This window comes from Mytilus trossulus, chromosome 10 (assembly GCF_036588685.1).
Source record: "Mytilus trossulus isolate FHL-02 chromosome 10, PNRI_Mtr1.1.1.hap1, whole genome shotgun sequence".
In the NCBI taxonomy this organism is placed as follows: domain Eukaryota; kingdom Metazoa; phylum Mollusca; class Bivalvia; order Mytilida; family Mytilidae; genus Mytilus; species Mytilus trossulus.
Window position 1 is genome coordinate 6,452,855 of NC_086382.1, and position 10,378 is coordinate 6,463,232.

At 32.9% G+C, this 10,378-nt stretch overlaps 1 protein-coding gene across 2 annotated transcripts; it reads right to left on the bottom strand.

Moving 5' to 3' along the window:
- Window positions 1-242: 242 nt before the first annotated feature.
- Window positions 243-2,669, bottom strand: LOC134686006 (uncharacterized). Of its 2 annotated transcripts, none has more exons than XM_063545711.1 (2): window positions 2,558-2,669; window positions 243-1,242 (listed from the first exon to the last, which is right to left on the bottom strand). In XM_063545711.1, the coding sequence occupies exon 2, from the start codon at window positions 1,135-1,137 to the stop codon at window positions 337-339; it is 801 nt and encodes a 266-aa protein (XP_063401781.1). In that variant the 5' UTR covers window positions 1,138-1,242; window positions 2,558-2,669; the 3' UTR covers window positions 243-336. The 2 variants fall into 2 exon arrangements, with proteins under 2 accessions (XP_063401781.1, XP_063401782.1); XM_063545712.1 differs by having other exon boundaries at window positions 243-1,164; window positions 2,558-2,619.
- Window positions 2,670-10,378: the final 7,709 nt, after the last annotated feature.

A 10,378-nucleotide genomic window follows, 5' to 3' on the forward strand; every position in this document is an offset into this window, starting at 1 on the left:
ACTAGTATAACGGGCACCGTAGGGCCTTCAATAACACACAAAAGACATCTTTTATTAATAATCTATAAAAGGTCATGGCATGTAAAAGTGAAACGATTCAGAAAAAGAGAAAGGCAATATTCTGATGAATACGGATAAAAAATTAAAACAAACATATGACATACAGCTACGAACCACAACCATTTGTTTGGGACAGGCACTTACATTAAATTGCCTTGAAATGAACCTTTTTAACGACTACATCAGAGCAAAGCAAGTATTTTATTATAAAATCTAGTCATTAACCTAGCACAATGAAATCTTTTGTTTGTGGTAAGTTTATACTGAAAACAATATTCATTGAACTTGGAACACAAACGCCTCTTCACGGAAATTTGCGACTAATAACTTATTAGTAGATGTGTCATAGTGCAGAACTGTTGGATTCATCAGTCCATCATCACGTGATAAAAGTTGTCTGTAACGTTGTCCATCAGGAGAGATGGCGACCACATTATTAGTACCGAATCCCACTACAAACACGTTACCATCATTGTCTGCGGAAATACCCAGTGGGGATGTCAGAATACTTTCATCATAGAACATCCACAGTAGGTTACCATGGAAATCACAACATGTTACACTGTGATTGCTAGTGTTTGTGAAAAAAAGTTTGTCATTGAATATTGTAACATACGCAAAGCCTGGGAGTCGGATATTGGTAATATCAGTAATGGATTTATCACTAAGACTAATCGCCTGTAGTCCTTTTTCCCTGGCACTATAAATCAATTGTCCATCTTTGTATGCCACTCCATAATTGAATGACTTTAATTTTATTGTTTCTTTCAGTTTGTTGTTCTTTATGTCGATTATATTAATTTCGTATGAGTCACCAGATGTAACTGCAATTGAATCATTACCAATTGATATTACATCACACGTACTACCAAATTTATCTATTTTGAAATGTTTTAACATGTCTGAAGTCTTATCATCATATGTCATTACGATAACTCTGCTTCCGCCAAAAGAAGAGAATACCATCCCACCATCAGGTAACAGTGTACAACCCCGGACATCCAACATCCCTGTATTGATATGTTTCTTTAATGTGAGAGTCAGGTTCTCAATATTCCTGGTTTGGAGAGCTTCCATTGTATGGGCTTGTCTTTCCTCCCGTTTCTGAAATGTCAAATCGAATGGATCAGAACTAATGCTGACTTCTCCAAACCTAACCGTCTGCACGGATCTTGTTATGTTCTGTAAAGATTTGTAGATTTGGTATGTTACTTTGACCATGGAAGTAATATTTCAATATTACTTCCATGCTTTGACTTAATACGTGATGTTATTTATTATTAGTTTAGTTATACAAGTAATTGTTGACATTTTCTCACTAAATACATGTATAATATACTGAATAGTTGATGTTAACCAATGCAAATCATGACATTTTACAATATTAAAATTTCATTACTATTGGTTGTCATGGTAAATCATTAAATTTGAAATTTTCTTTATTTTCTGAACAAAATGTACCTTTAGTTAGTTTAGTTCTGATACATTAAAGAATATATATAAATTTTTAAAAAGAGGAAAGATCGCATTGCTGACTGCTTCTATACCTCTCTAATTGAAGTAATTTTATCCTTACTCATATAAACCTTTTTCAGTCTACTTTTTTATTTGTTTGTTACTTATGAGTCTTTTGCAGACAAAACGGGCTTCTGGCATAAACGTTGTAACGTTGGAATATACGATGATTTTTTTTCTCATTGTTTTCCTAAGTATAGCTATATACATATTTGCTTTAATCTTGGTATTTCAAGTAACTTTTTTTCACAAAACTACTCCCGTGGAACCTCGTCATGCCTGCATGCTTTGTCGTTATTTTAAATTATCGACTTTTGATTATATTAAGCTGGATATTTTATTGTTGCTTTAAAATTGGTTGGTCTAATTTCTTCACTGTATGTTTCACTCTAGGGAAATGTCCAAATAATATACATATAAGATTTCTCAACAATAATTTTAAATCTGAAAACCAAAATATTTCTAAGCATTTGAACAGTGTCTTTAATTGCATTTTTTATACAACATAGCTTATTTCCTGTGTAACTTTTGAAAAATTGATTTAGAGGACAATATTGAACAACATTACTATATGAAGAAAAAAACCAACTTTTTATTGAATTTTTTATGAATATTTTAAAATAATTTCAGATATTTGGTTTGAGTATATTACAAATTGCATTTTTACGAATTAAAAATTAGAAACAAACTAATAACTTCATAGGGACCGATTCCGAGGATTGTGTTGAACGTATTTTAATTAAATTCAAGCACATTGTGACATTTATAGAAAGTTAAACATATTTTTTCTCAACCCTATTATTTTTTTGGTTTAAGTTTGTACATGTATAGTGTACTTGAAAAAAAATGTAGATTTAGAGAAATGCTTATAGACTTGTAACTTCTAAGTATTACACCCCAGGAGATATTCGTCTTGCTTTATATCTTCTTTCTTTTTTAATTGTGTGCCTTTCTTATAAAATGTAGATTTAGAAAAACATACCTGAAAATGTAACTTTTCCTAATTTGGTGGGTTGTGCTCGAAAAAAGACTATTTGTATACTTTATCAGACACAAAGGTTTAATGTGCATAAAATCGCCATTGTATTTTAGGCTAGTTATCTGCTGATATCAGATAATAAGTTCATACAGTATAACTGTCGAAAATGTTATTTATGAACATTAATCATTCAACGATTAGATATAGCACATAAATGAAATCTGTAATATTGTAATATTGTAATATTGAAATGTGCATACGAAGTACATTATATGAAGTTCATCGTTTTGAAATCGAGATAAGCGACCATCATACATCATAGAACGTAACCTTTATAATAGGATCTTATAGGTTGCATTTCTGTTGATATTGACAATGCAATTTCCCATAAGAACTCCTTTTCGGCTAAAACTGTACCACTTTTACTAAGAAGTTTTGAAAAAAATCTAATCCTTCAAGGCACCACAATTTTTTTCAAAGGTCAAAATAGAGGGCTGTGTGGCATATTTTCAACGTTTATATGCCCTGGACTTCTCAGAGTTTAAACTAACATTAATTTTCAAAACTACCCTTACCTCGAATGATAGGTTACCACAGATTTCAATATAAACAATATGCACATGTTTATTTAAGTGTCATGCAAGTGAAACATACGAAAGGTATAGGGAAAAACAGGTTTAATTTATCGTTTTTACATTAGGAAATGCCTGTACCAAGTCAAGAATGTTATTGTACTACAACAATGACAACTACTAACACATACACAAACCTTTTTTTTTCAAAAGAAAAGAAATATTTCAGCTTTTATCCATTTATAATAGTTTGGACAGAAAAATGGGACATTAAAACATAGTATTTTTTAATTCATTAGCCAATACATACAGAAATAGTACATCTCTTTGTGTATATTAAACCGTAACTTCAATCAAGATAACTTTTTGTTCGCTCTCTCAGCTATTTATTTTTAAGATACATATAAACCACACAGTCATGTAAACACTATACATTGGTACAAATGATACTTTAAAGGAAGACTGATTTTTAAAAGAGACCTTCAGAAAACAAATGATGGTACAGCTGTACCTACCTGTCATGGATGTTCGTGATGACATAGCGTGCTGTGCCTACCTGTCATGGATGTTCGATTTGCTCCCACACTGTTGTCAATATAATGACATTTTACGCAAGTGTCATGCAAGTGAAACATTTGAAAGGTATAGGGAAAAACCAGGTTTAATCTATCGTTTTTACATTAGGAAATGCCTGTACCAAGTCAAGAATGTGACAATTGTTTCAATCGTTTGATGTGTTTGAGATATGGATTTCGTCATTTGTTAAGTGACTTTTTGCTTTGAATTCCCTTCGAGTGCGGCATTTTGATTATTTTACTTTTTGATATATGTAAAATACAATTAACGAATAACCGTTATTGTACTACAACAATGACAACTACAAATGTAAGACATAAATTTGTCCTGGTAAAATATGTCTGGGCAGACACATATATCTAGTAGAAAAAGTCCATGGTTACAAAATTTACTAGTATTTTTTGTCCGATGTTAGTAATTTATGTCCTCAGACTAATTTTCCTAGGAATTCTAGTCCATGTCATTAATATTACTAGGTAAAAATGTCCATGTCCTCTTTAAAGGAAAAATATTAATGAATCAAATCATTTACGTTTAAACAATGGAAACTAAATAGTATATTTATATTTTTAACAAAATGTATGTTCTCAGACTAAGTTTGGAAATTTTGTCCATGTTATTATTATTCCTAGTTAAAATCGTCCATGTCCTGTATTTTTAAAAGGAACGTTTTAATGAAACAAATTATTTACATGGAAATGCATTTTTGATGATTTAAAATATTGTTTTAAAATTCAAAATTTAATGAAATAAATATCCCCAGACTCATTTTCCTAGTAAATCATGTCCATGTCAATAATATTGCTAAGTAAAATGTCAGACCTTTATTTTGAAAGATCAATATGGATTTTATGTTTTAATATTCGGTAACGACGGTTAACTTATAAAGTTGTGTATTAGTATTTTATTAAAATCTATGTCCCCACACTTATTCTACTAGGACATCATGTCCATGTCATTAAAATTCCTACATGAATGTTATAACGTCACTTTCCTATGAAACTTTCAAACCTTAAAAAAAAAAAATGATTCTGATTTTATTTTCAATAAATTTTATAATATGATAAAAATTACTAGTATAACGTCTCAGGACAATTTTTCCTAGTAAAATAAGTGCCAGACATATTTTACTACCTATGGACTTATATTCCCAGGAAAATTTGTCTTGGGACTTATTTACCTAGTAAAATAATAATCATGGACCTGATTTCCTAGGAAAAAATGTCTGGCGGACAGATTTTACTACCGGACCAAATTTACTGTTACACTAACACTTACACAAACCTTGTGTATGTATGGGGGAAGGGGTTACAAAATTGCTAGTTTAGAAATATTCAAACCTCCCCTGACCTTGGCGTAGATGTAGATTAAAAAAGAGAGCAAAGTGATAAAAGTGACAAGCTAAAAAAAAACGTAAAATCACAAGAATACTAAACATTTCTTTCTGGGTGAACTGAGTCATGCTTAGGCATACAACTGATTTTGGTAGCCCCATCTTAGTGGGGTTTGTTCAAATTATATCATTGCTTTCATAATATAAAATAAAAGTAAATCCAAAAGAAACAATTACTAAGAAAAGGAGTAGGGGCAATAAGGCCCTTATTTGGCCCAAAAATAACTGCAAATTTAAAAGTTATCATACATATTTTTAAATTACTGAAAACTTAACTAAGGTATAAGGTACTAAGAAAATCAAAACAAATTTGACATCAAACAAGTTATGGCAACAAATCATGACCTAATTTGCATATTTTGTAAAATTTCGTGATTTTCTTTGTTTTTACATCATATTTTAAGTATATTTTAGATTGAAAAAGTATGTGCGCACCCAAGAAACAACTTTATTTTTGGTGAGATTATGCCAATAGTTATAATAAAGCTTCTGTTAAATTATTTTGTTGTTTCTCGGCTGCGCAGGATGTTTCCTCAATGGAAATAATGATAGAAAACTACATAAATTCTGTATTTTTCATCGTTTTTTGTGAAAACAGTACACATTATGACGTAATTCTGACGTCATCAGATAAAAATCTTTCTGTTTTTAATTTATGTTTCTTGACCCTATGCATTTCTAAACATTATGTGCCAATTTGAAATGGTTATCAAACATTTTATTTTCTTGGGCCAAAACTAGGCATTAATGCCCCTACTCCTTTATTTTTTAAACATTTGACAAACATTAAAAAAAATGATAAAAATTACCAATCCTTCAACACCACACCAAATTGACTGTTCGTCCTCTGTTCGTCCTTTGTATGTATATATATTGTTTTATATACCAGTCATATTACCTGAAGATCTGTGAAAGCAGTGAAAATACTAGTAAAAGTGATGAATCATGAAACCGTTATTATCTTTTAATAATTTTCTTATTGATATATATATATATTTATACTTTTTCACTCTTTTGGTCTTTTGGAAAATGTTGTTTGTGCTGTTTTTAGACCCTTCTACAACGAAATTTGTTTGACATGCACACGTATGAAAATTGCGTTTTTTATCCAACGCAGTCATAGGTTTGAACGTAGTTTTCAATTTAGACTCGTTTATATTTTTTGTTTGGGCATGTATCATATTTTCCCTCCGGTTTATATGATCCGTTCATCCTATATATTGACTCTTAAAATTCAAGAGTTAATCTAAAAATGAGGATACTTTCTCTAAAAATGAGGGTGCTTTTTATATGGCCTTCCAAATACCGTTTCGATCCCTAACATCACTGAAGAGACATTTATTGTCGAAATCCGGATATGGTGTACTAAAGAAATATTGACACCGAATGTTTGTGGCACAACATCCTGTCCACAAGTTAACAATTTTTTTTCTGTGACGTTTTAAATTTATAATAAGATCCATTTTGTTACAACCTGTGATCAATTTTATTTGGCAATCGCCAATGGCAGTCAGCAGGGTTAAAGAACATCAGTTGTTCGACCTGTTAGTCAAATGCGTTTTGTTTAAATATACTTTTTCACTCTTTTGGTCTTTTGGAAAATGTTGTTTGTGCTGTTTTAGACCCTTCTACAACGAAATTTGTTTGACATGCACACGTATAAAAATTGCGGTTTTTATCCAACGCAGTCATAGGTTTGAACGTAGTTTTCAATTTAGACTCGTTTATATATATATTTCTCTATAGCAAATGAAGTCTAAGATTGGTTTGACTTTTTTGGTTCTCCCCTGGTCATTAATCTCTTCAATTTTCCACGTATTTATAAATCATTGGCTTTGAAATTTTAAGGTTTTTGTTGCTCAATCTTAATTGTCGTTGTGATTTGAGTACTGTTGGTTTTGTTTTCGTCGTTTTGTTTTTGCAAAGGTATTTTCTATGTGTTTTCGACTTTAAAATTTGAGATATAAGGCTCAGTTATTCTATATATAATAACCTTTGCACAAAACAAAGGTATCTGATTTCATGTATTATCCTTCAACCCCCAAGTTCATCCAACCCGCAAGTTCGTCCGCCATCATTGTTTTCATTTATCGCGCATGCGGAAGACCCGTGACGTCAATTTCAAGCTGAGCGGCGTTCTATATATAATATATAGTACAGAACAACGTGGAAAAATGAAACCAAAACATGAGGTTGAAACAGGTAAATAATCATTAAAATAAAAAAAATCGCCATTTTTACTAATTCCCTTCTCTACCTATCTTTAAATTGATTTTTTAATAGTAAAACAAAGGAAAAAGCCCTTCCAAACTTCTTCTTCTTCTTATCGTTCGCCTTTACACTTGAATACCAGTCTCCTCAAAAAATCTGGTTGTCTTCTATAGGGCATCCACTGGTCCGTATGGCTTCTCTTCTAGTGATGTTACTGAGTGCCATATCTTATCTCTCAATGCCTGATGGAAATTGCATGACTGTAAGAGGTGTGCTGTATCCTGCTCTGCTTCTCCACAAGGACACATAGGAGATGGAACAACTTTCATGACTTTGTGTAGATGTTGGTTGAGTCTGTTGTGTCCTGTCCTCAGTCTAAATATGGTGGTTTGTTCAGATCTTGTTAGCTAGTGGTAACTATCTTGTTGCTGTGGAGTGTTGAACAGAGATTTTATGATAGTCTTCATCTCTGTAAAGCAGACTGGATTTTCTTCCTGTTGTTGTTCAGCACCATACTTTGCTAATCTGTCGGCTTGTTCATTGCCCCAAACTTCCAAACTGAACTGCCGGTTTGTTTACATTCCAGTGATCAAGACTCGTGACCTACAAAAGTATGTCAGGCCACGCAAATGCAAATATCGTATATAACAAATATGGAAATTTTAATGATTTTTTGGCACAGATTATGAAAAATTCCGGAAAAATGATGAATTATCGCTATAAAATGGTTTAACTACCGAATGTGATTTTTCCCACAACATCATGGTTGCCGCAAAAGGTAAGGCTTTGTTAATTCCTGACCAATAATTACGATTGAGGGCTCAAAATCTAGCTGATAATTTGCACTTTACATAGACAGAAATAGATATAAACACATACATAATGTTAAAACCAAAAAATACAGCAATAAACAAAAGACATCACATTACATTTCAGGCTAAACCTACCTTCCTCAGGCATGATAAAAAGTACAGGCTGTACAGTCCCGCAGCTTTGACAAATGACATTTCACAGTGAAAAGCAGCTCTACAATTTAATGTCCCAAGGCAAACTCTACGTGATAGAATCACTGGAAAAATATGTCCAGATTGCGTCACCACTGGAAGGGCATCTTGTCTTTTCGCTTGAAGAGGAGGCACGGATTGTGGAACATGTTAAGTCCATGGCTTCATATGGATATGGGTACACTAAACAAAAAGTTACAGATCTAGCTACTGATTTTGCCCACACAATCAAAATAAAACCAAGGAGTAAAGAATTTACCTTGAGATGGTTTGAGGGTTTCATAAAAAGATGGCCAGAACTTAGAGTGGTGAAACCTAGAAGTTGGAGATTCTACGTGGAAAATGTGGTTCTGTTGCTAATGTTGAAAAGTACTTTGCAAGCTTAAGGGAAGTCGTCCTAAAATACAATCTTCAGGATAAACACATCTCATATTTTATGTTGATGAGAAGGGCATAACACTGAATCATAAACCACCTAATGTTGTATCTGGAATTGAATGTAACACATCATCAGTAATGTCTGGAAGGTCTGTACTACCACCATATACACTTGGACGTGGAAGTGCCTCGGGATTTGCTGTTCCTCCATATTTTGTGTTTGAAGGGAAAAGAATGAATAATCAATTGATGAATGGTGCAACACCTGGTGCTGTTGGTGCAGTATCAGACAATATTTAACAGACCATTTTCTTAAATAAATCCCTGGCAGAAACAATGACAACGTACCTCTTCTCCTCGACGAGCTTCAAATCACATGTAGCAGTTGACATAATTGAATGGTCACAGGAACACCACATCATCATTCACGTCTTACTAGCTCATACCTCACATATTTTACAACCTTTACAATGTTTTGGGTCGTTGCAGCGTATTTACAACAATGAATGCCCAAATACAATATATGTGAACTAGCCTGCAAAGCCTACTCGTACCAGAAAGCACTATCGCTGGAAAACCTTCAGTCAGCATTTAGGAAGACTGAAATATACCCCCTGGATAAGAGACTACAGATGAACCAAACACAGATGAGATAGAAATGCAAGTAGTCGAAGTAAATATGAATAGAGAAGTAATAGAAGCTGTGACTGATGTTGTTGAAGATATGAAAGACCATGATACTCCTGTACCACACTTCTTTTCGGAAATAATAAACAAAATTAAAAAAAATGAAGTCCGAAAATGACAAAAAAGAAAGAAAAATCCTTGGACAGATGGTCTCTGGTATGCCAATAACTGAAAGTGAGGTAGCAGAAAAGGTTAAACAACATATTGAAAACCAAGGAAAAAATAAACCAAGCAACCAGAGTAGTAGAAAAACTGGGAAACAAAATAAAAAGAATACGTCCACTTCTGCCTCATCACTTCTATCAGGACCTAGCCACCACACTAAACCTGGACCTAGCTACATATCTAATAAACCACGACCTAGCCACCCGTCTCCAAAACAAGGACCTAGTCACATATAAATTGATGATTCCATGGACTTCAGCGATACAGACGATGAAGACATTCCAGAAGTCGAATTATGCTGTGTGTGTAAACAGTTTACCCCCAATCAAATTAGACTTGGTGTTCTTGTTGAACTTACCAAATGGGTGCAGTGTGACAAATATAGGTGCAGCACTGAACACATCTGAAATATTGTATAGAATTGAGGACTGTGAGGAGGAATACCATACTGCATGCATTGCAAGGACTTGGAATAGAATTTGGCCAAATTTCCAAGTTATTGTTACTTGTTGAAAATTTTATTGTTAATCTTTTATTTTTGTTGCTTTTTTTCAATACTTTCCCTTTTAAACTAACTTTGAACAAATAATGCGAAAATACAATGTGCTCGGCTTAATCTGTGTGACGTAACAAAGTTGTACATCCGGTGGACGAACTTGAGGGGCTAAAGTAGAACAGGCATTGATTTCAAGTAAGTGTTCACTTTTGCATTTCCGTTATACTACGGTCTTTTGTTGATTCTTTTTCATGTCAAATGTTAGAATCTTTTTGAATCTTTATGACTGCAAATTATCGGGAATATACGGTAATCGTAGCTGAAAATGCACCGCGATATTCG